Source organism: Lottia gigantea, assembly GCF_000327385.1.
Source record: "Lottia gigantea unplaced genomic scaffold LOTGIsca_253, whole genome shotgun sequence".
In the NCBI taxonomy this organism is placed as follows: domain Eukaryota; kingdom Metazoa; phylum Mollusca; class Gastropoda; family Lottiidae; genus Lottia; species Lottia gigantea.
In genome coordinates this window covers 110161-126378 of record NW_008708767.1, presented here as the reverse complement: position 1 = coordinate 126378, position 16218 = coordinate 110161, and the positions used below count along the sequence as shown (strand labels likewise).

The 16218-nt window shown below is 30.8% G+C and overlaps 1 protein-coding gene across 1 annotated transcript; it reads right to left on the bottom strand.

Moving 5' to 3' along the window:
- Positions 1-2582: 2582 nt before the first annotated feature.
- On the bottom strand, positions 2583-9963 carry LOTGIDRAFT_175217 (hypothetical protein; the record flags this gene model as incomplete). Its single annotated transcript, XM_009055842.1, has 8 exons — positions 2583-3261; positions 3566-3670; positions 4930-4957; positions 6043-6066; positions 6557-6597; positions 6974-7022; positions 7848-8459; positions 9876-9963. The coding sequence occupies 8 exons, from the start codon at positions 9961-9963 to the stop codon at positions 2583-2585; spliced, it is 1626 nt and encodes a 541-aa protein (XP_009054090.1).
- Between the last annotated feature and the right edge of the window lie 6255 nt (positions 9964-16218).

Genomic DNA, 16218 nt, shown 5'->3' with positions numbered 1-16218 from the left:
ATACTGTTCGTAATGCCTTGACATTGTGAAAATACTTGTGGAAAATTGACAGGAACTTTCTTGGTTTCAATTACCAAAAACAAACAAAGAAAAGCAGAAAGGCAAAATAAATCAACCAACAATTACAACAATGCAGACAATAATAATAATTTTGAGCAAAATGTATATAAATCGTAATAGTATAGTTGACTAACAAATTAGAAAATTATTTAATCAATAAAATAAGTGAAACAGAGTACTGTATCATATAATTTTAAAAATGAATCCCACCCATGACAAAAAAATAGTAGGTGTAGACAGAATTCAAATTGATGGAACTAATCAATCGGGACGCTACGAAGTAGTTGAGAACAATATTTGTATTACTATTTTTTTCTTTAAACTTAGCAATGTTAAAATTCAAATTCAGGAAAATTTCTTATGCCACATCCAGCCAATTTGATTTTCGACAAAATGGTTGTTCATATGTATTTTATAAGCTGATTATGCATATTTATGTTTAAACAGCTATCCTTTTGACATTCAACTATAATGTTGATTAATCACATAAATAATTCATTTTTCATTATAAAAAAGGAAGACAACATTACCTTTTTAAATATGTTATTAGTTTGTAACAACATAAAAACACTGTTTCACTGAACTACAGCATTTTTTTCAGATAACAACCAGGAAAAATTTAATCTTAAATTTCTATCTTATCACAGTTTGATTTATAAAATCAGTTTTTAAAAGATAGCTCCCCTTTAACACGTGTTTGCAGCATGATTAAAGTCAGTTTTTAAAAATGACTTTCCCTACAAAACACGTTTGCAGCATGATTAAAATCGTTTTTTAAGATGGTTTTCCCTTTAACACGTTTGCAGCATGATTAAAATCAATTTCTAAAAGATAGCTCCCCATTAACATGTGTTTGAGGCATGATTAAAGTCAGTTTTTAAGATCGCTTTCCCCTTACGTAACATCATTAAAATATGGTTTTTAAAGAAAGCTTTCCCCTTGAACACGTGTTCACAGCATTATAAAAATCGGTATTTAAAGATGGCTTTCCTATTCAACAGGTGTTCGCAGCAAGATTCAAGGCATGGCTTTCCGTCCAACACATGTTTGCAACATGATAAAAATCATTTTTGAAAGATGGGTTTACCTTCAACACATGTTCACAGCATTATAACAGTCCGTTTTAAAGATGGCCTTCAACACATGCTTGCAACATGATTCAAATAATAGATTAGTTTTAAAGATGACTTTCCCCTTAAACACATGTAGCATGATTAAATTCACTTTATTATGATGGCTTTCCCATTCAACACATGTTTGCAGCATGATTAAAAATGTTTTTGAAAGATTGTTTTGCCTCAAAAACATATGTTTGCAGCATGATTAAAATTGTTTTTTGAAGATGTTACTCTTCAACATGTGTTTGTGTCAAGATGAACTCTTATCAACTACATAATATGGGATGAGATAAGCTCTGGTCCAGTCAAAACGATATATATTTTATAACTATATAATACTAGTTCATATCTTAAAAAGTTTTAGACAAAAATACTGACATTATAACACTTTGAAGATAACAAATGACACTAAGAGCAACAAACCAAAATTTGGCAGTCAAAGTAACAAATATAATTATATTATACATTGCAAGTTCCCTGCATAGAAAATAAAGGAATATTAAATAACAATAACAAATTTGGCCTTATTTAGGCAGCAGTTTAACCAGAAAATCAGCTTTGTGGGCTAAAAAAATCTCTGACCAATGTACCACCAGTAGAGCTTATTACCCTTTTTTGATCCAAAAAAATGGTGCAACATTAGCTTATATGTTAGTTTCAATCTGATTGTAACTCTGAATGTTTTCTCTACAAAACTTCACTTGCCAAACATGATCTGGCAAAATTTCATACAATTCATATTTGAGGTCATGTAATTAACCAATCAGATGCTTTGATCATAAACTATTTTCATATAATCTAAACACATTTATTGTGTTTTTGTATGGATAGCATAACTTTTGATGCCTTTGGATCAAAAGACAGCAGAATGACAAATCTGTTCAGATCATGGATAGAAAGTGTAGATAACATGAACAAAAATAATAATTATATTGATCTGGTGATATCATAAATCCTGTAAATTGATTCTTTCTGATTAAGAGAAATGATTATTACATCATTTAGACTTCACTTCACATAAAAGAATAGGTCCCTTATCAAGCGAAGAAAATGATTCAAAATTCAATATTTAGAAATTCACTAAATAGAAAGATTTTCATTCAACTCTTAGACAAATTATGGCACAATTTTTTTCTCACTCAATCGAAACATTTGAGAAAGAATTGCCCTATAACAATAATGTCAACGTGCCAATTAAATGATTCATCATTTTTCTAATGCTTTATGGACCTAATAATCATTTCTGGCATGAATCAAAAGACCTGAAATTTTGATCTCCAAAATTTGTTCCCATTATATGAGCAATTCAGAAAAAAGTGGATGAATAAATACTTTGCTTTAAAACTAAAGAATTAAAAAAATGGAGATTTATTTCTACAGCTTATCAAAAATTTAGCAAATGATTTAAACAATTGTTTCATTTTCATCAAGTTCGATGTCATAAATGTCGTAAGTTATTGAAGAACCAGAGGTTGATCCACCGTCACCATGACAACAAGCAGAAGATAATTCAGATGGAAGTTCCGAAAGAGGTTGAACTCCATCCCTTAAAGCATCTTCTTCTTCCATTTCTATATCTTCGTTTCTCTCCTCTCCATTAATGGAGGTAATTTCACTCACATTGTTATTGATGTCGTCTGGTGAACTGTCAGAGTACGTCGAATAAAAAAATATTTGACTTTTTGGAACATTTGTGGTACATAGGTTTTGATCCATCTCCCAATATTGAGGTGGCACCTTGGTTGCCAACATATTTAAAAATTCTGGTTCAACTTCTAAAATGGAAGCTTCATGACAACAATTAACGTTATTGTTAGAGTTGTTATTATTGCTATTACATAATATGGACTGACCTGAACGAGATCCCTTCTTCTTCAACGTTCCCACAAAAGTCTTCAGCTCAGGATTGTCTTCCAGGAATTCTTCCAAATTAATTCCCTTGGCACGAGAATTAGTAAGCAGGAATCTTTCTGGTATTCGATTATAAGTGCTTCCCATGTCTTGGTTTAAACTTCCACCAAAGCCCAGATTTAGAAGAACTTGTTCAGGATCTTCACTGCGTTCTCGAAGAAGCATATCAACACTGAAAAAAGAAAATTTCCATGTTCAGTAGAAATTCTAAAGATCTTGGACCTTATTCTTGAAAACTTTACAACGATAAATCCAAGATTTTAAGAAATGCAGAAATCAGATTGGATAATAGAATTAAATTAAAAATCAATTTTAGTTTTTAGTTATCGACCAATCAGATAAATTAGAACACTGAAATCAGTCGAGTTTTTCGGGAATGGAACATTTAAATCCAATTATCCCAATGTTTATTAGTGATATATGCCACACTGCCCTCACAGATCTTCTATTAGAAATACCGGTATTTTCCTACTTACCTATTGATACTAGAGGAACTGGTATTGTTAGAATCAAAGCTGACTCCTTGAGGTGAAGATCTTAACATTGCCAATCTTTTATCTATCAACATATTCAGCTTACTCCTGAAATAATAATCATTGATAGCTGGGTCTTCATAATATCAGGCTATTACAAACTTTGTCTTATACCTTGACTGCAATAGTTACCTTTTATCACAGAAGTTTGTTTATACTGTGATGTGATTGGATTGTACATAAGCTAATACAAACTGTCTGCTCAAAATATATGACGCTACTTTATCCATGAACACAATTATATTTATACAATGAGGCTCTATAAACCAACGTACCTAGGAAAATATCAGTTCAGAAGAATCAGATTATCAAATGCATCGAGTACATGGTATAGAGTACACAAGCAATATGATTATCATAATATCTAATGATCTATCAAGGACTAGACACAGCCAAAATGTTTTGGCAATATCAATGACCAAACAATAACAAGATAATAAATCTGATCTAACTACCATTAAATATTATCATCTATTTATATCTTGGCATATTCCAGGCATGTCAGATAACTGGTTATTAAGTGGCATCAAATTAGTTATTGTATTTTGGATGATTAAAGAATAAATTTGGTCATAATTTAGGATATATATTAGATTCACAGAAGCAATTGTCAAGCAAATTTGTTTATTACTTTTCTACACACAGTTGGATGAATATGAACCAGACTATGTGATTTACTTTCAACAAAGGTTTTTTCTACTTTTATAAATTGAACCAGTGTCTCAACTTCTTATTGATAAGAGGGAGTGAGTCAAAGATTATGCAGTGGAATATTTATATTTCCCATATCATATGTTGGGGGATCTTTCATAAGTATTTCAGGGATCAGTCAGATATATTGGAGAACAAGTGAAATAACATGAAGGTATGTAGCCCGAAAAAATTGGGCCACACCTGTTCCTCCAACGTGATATATAGATGAGATATCAACACATTTATGACCAGATGTGCCCTAGTTTTTGAGAATTTTCACCATGTTAAATGCCAAATTTTGCATAAATGTTGGTATCTATACAAAGCTGAACCATAAATGAGTCCATTAAGACATTGCTGGATATTTTACCATGTCCCTGTGTCCTATATGGTACCACAAAACAGCCAAGGGTAGGATATTCCTTCTTCATAACTCCATTAACTAAGCCTACCCCTAAACTGTAAATAGTAAAATATCCGACACTGTATCATTGATTTAACATGATGAAAATTCTGAAAAAAAAAAGATCGGTTTTAGCAACATGTTTCATACATATATCACGTCTGAGTAACGGGTAGGCCAATTTTGTCTGACTAGAGGGTACAGTACTTACCCTATTGTTTCTGATGCAAAAGTGTTAGCTGAAAAATACATAAGATGTTACTAAATATTACAAATATTATCAAAAGTGATGTCAGGGCTGTAGCTAACATATTGTAGGGAGCCAAAAATGTATGCTAGTAACACTCAATCCCTCTAGACCACTTCCCAAACCCATATCACTTCTGGCCTTAATCATTCTGGTATCAATTTGTTTTAAATTGCTATATACATATACATACTTCTCTTGTAGACATAATTTATAATTCAAAAGTTACCAAGTAACATATTTTACTTTATAACACCATTTTACAGTGTTTGAAGATTGTTGACATAATCTAAAATCCGGGTTTAAATTATAAGCCTAGTTTAGGGCCTATTAACATTAAGGATTGTAAATCATTGAAGTCATCTTCAATGAACTCTTCTGAATTATCAATAATTCTTTCTTAGCACCATGATCTAGAAATTTCATTTTTAAAGTGAAATCGAATTGTCTTTTATTACTTTAAAAACATAACATGAAATACTATGAAAGAATATAACAATAAAAAAATAAAATCTACCAAAAAGACACCAGCACCCTCAAGATTGGAGGAAAATGTTTTTGTTATATAGAAAGATTGGTTAATAACTAAATGAAAACACCACAACCATGTAATGGCTGCACACGTTAAGAGAGTTAAATACTAATTACAGTGCTGAAACCATTGGTATAAAAAGACTAAGTGTGATTTTCAAATTTTGTTAAAACATGTTAAAGGGATTGTAAAAAGGTTTTCTGTTTATGTGTATCAGGAGTCACTGATAGCATCAATTTGCACCATTCCAATTTTTAATCAGTCTTATATGGCTCTTGCAATTCTACTTCAAATATGCGTTTTATGACCTCGCCATCACAAAGGGCTTTTTATATAGCAGCTTTTGTGATAGTGACTTCAGTGTAATTGCAAGAACCACAGACGTCTGACTTAAAATTTGAATAGTGCAATTGATGCTATCAGTATGCCCTATACACATTTTAGAAAATCTCTTTAAAATCCATTTTAATAAGAAGAGAAAGGTGATTGAAATTTTTGTAGGAAGAAGAAGAAATTTTTAGAGATTTCCCACAGTTTCTACAAACCTTTTTTAAGTTTAAATTTTTTGCCTAAAAAATATCATTTACTAAACCATAAATTCATGAAAAGCAGCCATGGCTATGGTACATCAGTATGTTGTAGGACAGTATGATATGAATAATTAGATTACAATGTCATGTCTTTTTTGTTATTTTTCATCTCCATTGTGATCTAACAAGTTTTCTACTACAGTCCGCTTCTAATTTCTTTATTTACTCAATCAAAAGGTGTCATGAAGATACTGTTTCTTGATTAAACAACGAAGTGGAATAGTAAAACCTTAAGTAGAGCAATGTTTTTTCAAATTTTCAATTTGCATAACCTTTGCATCTACTCCATACATGCCAGACAAATTTTGTGGGCTCTTAAGTCCCCATATTTTTTAGACTGCTCGAAAAGAAAATTTCTCAAATAAAATAAAGTAAGCAAATAATAAAAACATGCCAAGTCTTAGAAAACATCAAAAAAATCATGCCAAGAGCAAAAAAATTAAAGTTAAGTAAATAATTCTATAGTTACCTTCACTTCCAAGTGGTAAATCATCTTCTACTTGAGGTAACCTTGAAAATCAAAGCAAAGATATTAATGTGAGCTAAATGTTAAGGGATTGCAATTTCTTTTTATGTGTATCAAGGACACTGAAAGCATTGATTTTGACAATTCAAATTTTCTGTCACATGTCTGTGATTCCTGCAATTCCACTAAAACTATTTATGATTTAGGCTTAGTCATGTAACTGTGAAAATATCTAAGGGCCTTTGTGATAACTACGTCATAAAACACATTTTTTAAGTGGAATTGCAAGAATCATTAACATCTTCAATAGCTGATAAAAAGGAATATATTATTTAATGTCCCTGTCACTGAATGGACAAAAATTAAAAATTGATTTTGATTAATCCAATCAGATTATGTGTTTGTTCACCATTAACTCACCTATCTGTCACAGTATCCAATTCTTCCTTATCTAAACTTTTAGCCATGTCTGTAAAATATATATATATATATATATATACATTGAGTAATTGAAAACTTGAACATCACAATCTAAGTGTAACATCAGGTGCTTAAGTCCAAGGACAAATAGTGTTGACACAAGGGATCTTTAATGTACAAAGTCTGTGGCCCACAGGGCCTCGCTTTCTCTCATCCAGGGGAAAAACCACATTGAAAAATCTTAAAGTATCAATTCATCCTATGCCAGGATTGAACCTTGGACCTCTAGAGTAGATATACAGCCACCTCAGCAGCACAACTTATTATCTATATTTGAAATTATCCAAATAATTTTAATACTAAAGATAGCTTGCCAGGCATGGTAATATACGCCCACTGGCAGCTTTAATTTTGAATAAAAATATTTAGCAGTACAATATGAAATATTCAACCTTCATTCATACATTTCTTCTGAACTCTTTAGGGCGATACTGAATAATATTGAGTATGAGTTATTGCCCTTGTTCTTGAAATGTGTTCAATTTTGCCGATACAATATTTAATCCATCCATTGACAAACAAAATAAAAGAATCTGTTAAGAATTGTAGCCTCTAGAGTGAGCACGAGTTGCACAATATTGCTAATAGAGTGAAATGTCAAGTCAGACACGATATTTCCGTGAAATCAAGAAAATCTATAGGGCCCATCTTCATAATGTCGTTGACACACAAAATCAAAATCTAAACAATCAGTAAAGAATTGTAGTCTGTAGAGTGAGCATGAACCAAATGTGAACAGACGGACTGACGGACCAACAGGGTGATTAAAATATACACCCATTTTATGTGTGGGCGTATAAAAAGCATTTGTTACCGTGTTCAGTTCCTAAAGCTTCATCTTCTACATAATTTTTAGCTCCTCCCTCCTCCTCTTCTTTATTGCTACATGATTTACTATAGGTTTCATCCATATCTGGGGGTGGCTGAGTGATCACCCCTGTTTTTCTCTTTACTGCCATTTCATGACACTCATCACCTTCCACCTCATTCACTTCTGCATCCACAAGTTCCACAAAACATATCTGATAATTACTGAGTTCAGAACATATTGAATGAATCTTTTCTAAATGGATTGGACTACCTTCTGCATCATTAAATGGATCATCTTCAATAAAGTTACAGTGTTTATCTGGTCCCTTTTTAGGACTCCTGGATTCTTTCTTAGGACTCTTTCTTTCCCGTTTTGGACTCTTCCTCTCTTTTTTAGGACTTTGATTGCACTTGGTTCTTAAACTACTCAAGTTCTTTTGGAAGTTCTGTACTTTGTTGCAGATGAAATCCTTTTTGCTGACTAATGAACGAATGAATTTTGTAGAGTTGTTTGTTTTGGTCCCTCTGTTAAATTGATTGCCTTGAGTTACATCACATTGGTCCTGTTTGGTGCTTCCTGATGACTGTGATTGACTAGATAAACTGTTACTGGTTTCTGAAATGACAAAACAGAATACGTTGAAATACAGATGGAAAAAAATGACTATATCAATGTAAGTTAACAATCATTTATAAAACGGATTAGTTTGTGGCTTGTTTCTAAAACCTGACTTTTTTGCATGAAAGAAAGAAAGAAACAACTATATTTTACAAGGTCAAAAACTTAGGTTTACAAAGTTTCTTTCTACCAGCTGGTCCTTAGCCAAACATCTTAGTATTGATCTTTTCAGGATTATATGTACCCATGTACAGCTGGGTCGACTGGAATAATGAGGAAAGATGACTTATTCGAGGTTACGAGATATTAGAAATTTTGTTTCATTTATGATGTAAAGTCATAAGATCATCATAAACTATATCATATCAATCAATGAAACCAGGAAAAGGTTTTAATGCAATTGAATTATGGACTATTTTGTCATTGAAAAAAATACAAAAGAGATCTATTTGTGGTTGTACACACAGCATGCATAGACATGAGTGACAAGATTATATAGACATGTCCTCATCATGTTTACAAGCAGGTAAATAAAACAGTAGCTAGTGTAGAAAACAAATTAACCTACATTGTACAAAACTACACATAACATCAAATATACAACATCAAAATAAACAAAAAATTACATATCCCATTTAAAGGGACAGACTGTTTGACATTTTAAGCGACAATTTGGGTCTTGAATATATAATAGTAGGTACCGGTACTCTGAAGTACTGGTACTAGATATGTAAGAAAATTCCTATATTACTTCAAATATAAGCTAACCTCAAACTAGGAATTTCACTTTCATTTTAACATTCAAACACTGATAATTCTGGACACACATTTCAAAGGCTTACTTTAACCTGTATACAAACTTTTCATTATCAAAATTGTTGTAAATTAGGCCTATTCTTGAAGAGATTTTTAAAATATGCTATTTACTTCTTTGCATCTACTTGGTCAATCTGTCGAATTTGTTTGAAAATTGTTGAAATGGAGTGTTCCAATAAAGATTCAATATTTTTAATTTAAACCTTCAGAATAAGGAGACATTTCTCTCTACAAATCTGTACAACATCAAAGATTTACAAAGTCTTGAAATAGGATTGGCATTCTAAAAATTAACAGCATGATACTTTTTAAAGAACATTTAATGTTTAGGATTTTGGTCTATAGCCTTCATGAATTCAAACACCACACTTACCATTCCTACTTTAAAAAAAACAGATTGCCCCTTTAAACATGTATTCAAATACTTTGTACTTTCTCAACCCTTCCCAACTTACATTTCAACATCACAATTTACATATACAAACCAAATACAAAGACTTTTTTATGTCAAAGACATGTTCTCACGATGTGACAAATTGCACTTTATCTTTTTTATGAATAAAATTAATAGAATTAAAATAATATTCAGACAAAAACCTGAATTGACCAAACCATATTGATAATAAAGAGTTATTCTAAACTTTTTATGTATATTGTGAATACTGGCAGCATAGATTTTCACCATTCCAATTTTTAGTCAGATTTATGATGTTCTTAAAATTTTACTCAAACCAAGCTTTTTATGACGCAACTGTCGCTTAAGCCCTTAAACATAATTAGCAACTTTTGTGATAGTGACTTCATATATGGTTAAGCATTTTTTAATTTACAGTAACCACAGACATCTGATAGAAATGATACAAATAATAGCTGCCCAGGCAAGGTAAAATACATGGCAGCTGTCAGAAATGATAAAACAGTCCATAGTGACTAAAGTACAGATTTTCTCATATAAAAAGAAATTTTAATAGTTTAAATTCAATGATATATATATTTATATATATTAGTAATTCCACAAAATTGTATTACAATTACAGATAAACTGAATAACATTAGATTTCCAAATCACTTAAATTAGTTTAAGCTAATTCCAAAATCCAAGGTGAAGTGAAATTCTAATTAGTGTCATACTGATAAAATAAACTTTCACTATTGACTAAATGATGTTATCTGTAAAAATTAAAGATGAATTCTCCTCAACATAAAATTAAAATTGCACTGCTCATAAAATAAACTGAGGAAAGATTTCTTGATAAAAAGAGTAGACTTATGAAAATTTTCCTAATTGCACACTGCACAGCCTTGCCTGGTTTGATAAACCTAATCAAGTTCAGAAAAGAAGGATGTAAAACTCCATTTCATTTCATCACTTAATATAATATAGATGTATATCTCTTTATAAAATGTTGAGATAATGAAGTGGAAATCAGGTAAGTGTAAAAAGTAGGTCATGCATAAGTTTTATGAGTGTACATTTATAGATTTATATTTTATATAATAATATACAATTATAAATGATATTATAAAATATATCTGATTAAATAATAGTTCCTCTATTAGATACAAACATCTGTTGTAAAGTAGCAATGTGATTCACAAGAAGTATTCTTAAAAGGGAAATTCTGCTTTTTTTGAAGGTCCAAAAATCTTTTTCCTCCAAGTTGTGAAACCTACAAACCATAATCAGGATAAATGTGTCCTTTGATGTATCTGAAAGTTTTAATTACGTAACCTTCTTAAGTTTGTTATGTTTTTTGGAAGCCGTAAGAAAACTACTGTACGGATTTATGTAAAATAACTGCTTAGTTAATCTGGGGCCTGAAACTCGAAGACCTAAGGAAAAATCCGGATAATCCCAAAAAATGCAGTAATCTAATTTTATAATAAAATTAAATTCAACTTCATTTTAGTGATTGACCAATCAGATGACTGGAACACTAAAATCATACTAAGTTAACGAGAACTAGGACCCTGGGATATTACTTGTATATGTACTAGGGTTATAAGACATGAAATTTTATTTTGAAATGAATATAGGCTTATCTATTATTCAGTACTATCCATCTATTCAAAGATACAAGTAGGGTTTCAAATCTTGATATTGATATTTGTTTGATCATTTCTCAATGCATATTTCTATTCAACATTTTCATTCAGAAAACTTTTATTAATCAAATAAATTCATATATTTAGCTTATTTGTGAATGAATGAATGCATTCTACATGAGCTGATAGCTGAATGGGATAGTTAAAAAGTTTTCTGATCTTTGTAAATGTTTGTATGTGTATCTTGGACACAGAAAGCACTATTTTCAGTCCGGGGTCTGTGTTTCTTGCACTAAGACTAAACATTAAATGTAGCACAAGTTGCTAATAATATTGAAAGGTTTTTGAAATAGTGACATCATAAAATACTTCAGATATCTGACTGAATGTTGCAAATTTATGCTATAAGTGTCTTTCATATAAAGTTTAGAAAAACCTCTTTACTGTCCCTTTAATGGATAACAATTATAATACCTGTATTATTACTATTATGAGTACATAGAAACTTATTATGAAGTATTATGCGATATTATACACTGGGGGTTCATTATACTGTATGTTTCTTTTGAAAGAGAAATTTCTTTGACCCTGAAACCTATTCATAATCATTAGTCATATTTGAATGGACCAATGAAAGCTGATGTATTTAAATAAAAGAGTGAATAGACTATTAAGGTTTTTACATGTGATGAAAACCCAAGAGATGTCGAACACACTTAAATAGTCCATTGTCAACATACTTAAACTTGGTTAATGAAAAATGCCCAATGATCCAAAAATTCCCTATTTCCCCCTAAAGCCAAACTCATACTTTTTAACTTGGGTCACTGATAAACATCAAGATTACAACAAAAATGTTAAAGCAAAATATCATTTTAAAAAAAATATTGAAAATAGGGTCAATCTGGGTTATTTGGTTCAACAGGGTGTTTAACATCAACCTCTGATCTTTCAGAATTAACTTCATTTTTTAACATCAACGCTTCAACAATTACAAACATATTTACTTGAAACCAGCTGGTGAAAATTTCCCTTGACATTTACAACTATTGCAACATATTTCTCAAAATTCAAATTTTGGGTGGGTTTCAATTTTTATTTTTTTTGGTTATGACTTACATAGCACAATAGAAGATTGAAGCCAGTCCTATTTCTTTCAAAACAAACAAAATTAATGCATATTTCTAAAGTGTTTCACTTCAGTATACATAACTTGCATAAGGTTCCATAATTTCAAAACCAATCAATATGCATCTTAATGTTTATTTTGTAAATGAACACATTCCTGAAACTTGTGACTATTACATAATATATGAACAGACAGAAACAGGTTGTTGTGATTGCTTTAAATTGCAATATATACATATATAAATCTAAACATTTCTTTCAAGGCATGATCAGTATTGTGTGCAACTCATTTACTGAAACTGGTCAAATCAGGGCTGTGGATTCAGTTGTATTAACCAGTCATTTCTGATTATAGCTTCAAATATCCTTTTGAGATCTAAATCTTTTTTTTTTCAGAATAGGTCACCTTTGTGGCCTTTTGACTCAGAATTAGAAAAAATCACAATTTTCACGCCGTGTCATGTACAAATAATAACTTTTCCAGTGGTAAACATTTTCATAAACCCAAAGACAATCCAAGACTCTCAGGTGATATTTCAATTCATATGAAAATGATTGTCAAAATTTGATTTAGTTAACTTTGTAGACAGAAAGTATTATATTTCATTATGAAAATGATTGAGAAAGTGTAGTTACCTGATATAATATGTTGTAGTTACTATAATCCACTAATAAATAGTTCAACCTTACTTTTATTATTTTAATAGGAGTGTAGTCAAATTATAAATAATAGTCAATATACACATTTCTGATTTCACCACCTCACATTGATTGGGTCAAAAAGGGGCCACTCCCTAAAACTAACATTAGGACATTATTACCGGTAAACTACACCTACAGAAATTACTCAGAGTGTGAAGGGACTAGAGGAGAAACTATGTTAATGGCTATCATATCCTCTTATATAATATTTTGGGCAATTGTCCGGGGTCACTCTTAAAGGGAATGTAAAAAGGTTTTCTAAACTGTTATCTGTAACTGGGACACTGATAGCATCAATTAGAACCATTCTAATTTTCATTCAGACGTCTGTCGTTCCTGCAATTCTACTTAAACTAAATCTTTGATGACATTACTAATAGTAAAGGGCCTTATGTGATGAAGAATATTTTGCGATTAATGACAGTATCAAACACTTCACTGTACATTCTCGGAGAGGTGAATGAGAAACGAAAATTGTATTCAAATGTTGTAAGAAGCTCACAGATTAACCAAATGAATAGTGATGTAGGTGGAGTCAAGGGAGCTAATAAGGCTTCAGTGGCAGTAATATCCGTATGCTACTGAAGGAGTAAGATAGCAAATAACATATCATAATCCTTCAGAGCTGAAGAAGATTGACCAACTTAAATGACAAAAATAAAACTGGCGATCCTACTTAAGATTTGTTCAGAGATCAATAAATTTGTAAAGTTACAGAGATAAAAGGTTAAAAACCTTCTGACCACAGAACATGAATAAATCTATTGAAAGTGGTCATGTGTGGTTAAAACCACGAGAGTGACATGGTAACAAGATAAAATATACAATAAATAGATCTAGTTTACATGTCTTTATAAGTGTATTGACATTACTTATAATAAGTAAATACTATCTATCTATCTATCTATTCACATCTCAATGGTACCTTTCATATAGTTTAAATCTATTGCTCTACAACTTATGTTTCAAGTCATCATTGTTATGATGCCCATTATTCCTAAAAAAAAAATACAAGGAATTTCATTTCTAAATTCTCCATATGATCATAAATTTATATTATTCTTGGAGAACAAAAAAAGATTCTCTACAATTTTATAATGTTGAGAAAATCCAAGGCATTTGATTGTGCTATTTTTCAATTATGTCATGCAATTTAAGAATTTAGAACTTTGTAGGCCTATTGAGTCACCACTAAGAAAGAGGGAGGGGATTTGGGTAATGCAGGGGATTTGGGTTGGGTTGGGAGTAGGGGCCATTGCTATATCAACTCAACAACATTAATATCATCCTACTAATTTTCCAAAGATTTATAAGGTTTAATCAGAATTAAAATATTTAGCGCCACCAGGAAGTTGTATGATAAAAGAGATAATGATAATAAAATGATTGGTAATATACTAATATAATATAACTTTAAATAAAGCAGGATACTATATAAACTATTTAGTAACTGAAATTCTTGGTATTAAATGAACTACTTAAAAGGATTTTAAAGAGGTTTTCTAAATTTCATATGTATATCAGGGACACTTAATAGCATCAATTTGCACCATTCCATCAGACATGGTTCCTGCAATTCCACTAAGACTAAGTATATTCTGCAATTATCATAACTATGATGTTGAACATGAAGTGTACTTGTGAATAATATTTGACAATATCTTACCAAAACATCAATAAAATTGATCAAAGCATATTTGTTTCAGTTTTCTAACAAAGATAGTCATAAGAACAAAAATTAATCCAAAATGAAACTTTTAATTCGTTGAAATTGCAAAGGTACAAAAATTTTTACCTATATAATTGTACTGATAATTTAATGGAATACTAATATCGTACTATAGTGCCTTGATTAAAACCACTATAACAGTTGAAAAAATCTTTTCACACCCAGAGTAAGTTAGGCTTTATTGCATCTATAATCGTAAGACATATAAGCAAAAATAGTGTGATTCAAGCAAAAATTGTTATTTCATTGTGTGATTCAAGCAAAAATAGTTATTTCATTGTGTGATTCAAGCAAAAATTGTTATTTCATTGTGTGATTTAAGCAAAAATTGTTATTTCATTGCATGATTCAAGCAAAAATTGTTATTTCATTGTGTGATTTGGTAATTGAATTGGTTAAAATTTATAAACTTGGTCATAGTTTGATCACATATATGGCAATTCTTTCCATTTGCTGTGTAACACTAATAAATGCAGAAATCATAAAAAACATATTGGCTTTACTTTGTCCTAAGCAGGGAAAAAAATTGTCCTATTTGGCGAAATTAGCTAATATATTACATATTTTTCAAAAAATTCTTTCTGGTATTTTCATTTTTCAAAAAATTGTTTTCTTGACCATTGTTCTTTAAGGGAAAAGTAAAGCCTGTCCTTCTTATCTTGTTAAGAAATCAATCCTTGAGTTAACTATTATTGCGACATCACATTGGAGTGAGAACAAAATAAATACATTTAACTTCAATTGAGAATTAAATAAATTTATGAGCCTTCCTATTAACTCAGATCAAATTTTGATATATTCTGACACATGTTGACCAGCAGCACAAGAATAATATGACTTTACCTGGCAAGAAAGACTAAAATCCCACAAATACTGCAATGAAAATACTGCTTACTCCTTCACCAAAACTGAACTCAGTACTAGTAGTGTTCACAACTCAACACAAGTGTTAAAATTAAAATTCAGGGAAAGAATGATTCGCGTGGAGGAAAAGACAACAAAATAAAAGTCACAAGTGAGATGATAGGATAAGAGTTGGGAGTATGGCCACTGGCTGTCGACTCAAGTGTAAATAAAAGGCATAAGTATATATATATAGCTTTGAGACTGAGTCATTTTATTCAAGTTTAGAAGTTGAATGAATGTACCCAAACTACACCACAGTCTCTTGTGTACTTTTATGGTGGTTTTTAAAATGTGACATCACATATGGATACCAGAGCAATCTATTCAAATAGAATTCAAATTCTGACAGCCAATGAGATTCCATGTTTTGACTTATTAAAAATTCCTGGAAAATCCCTTGACTGGGAGTGGCTGCTATAGGTATTAGTA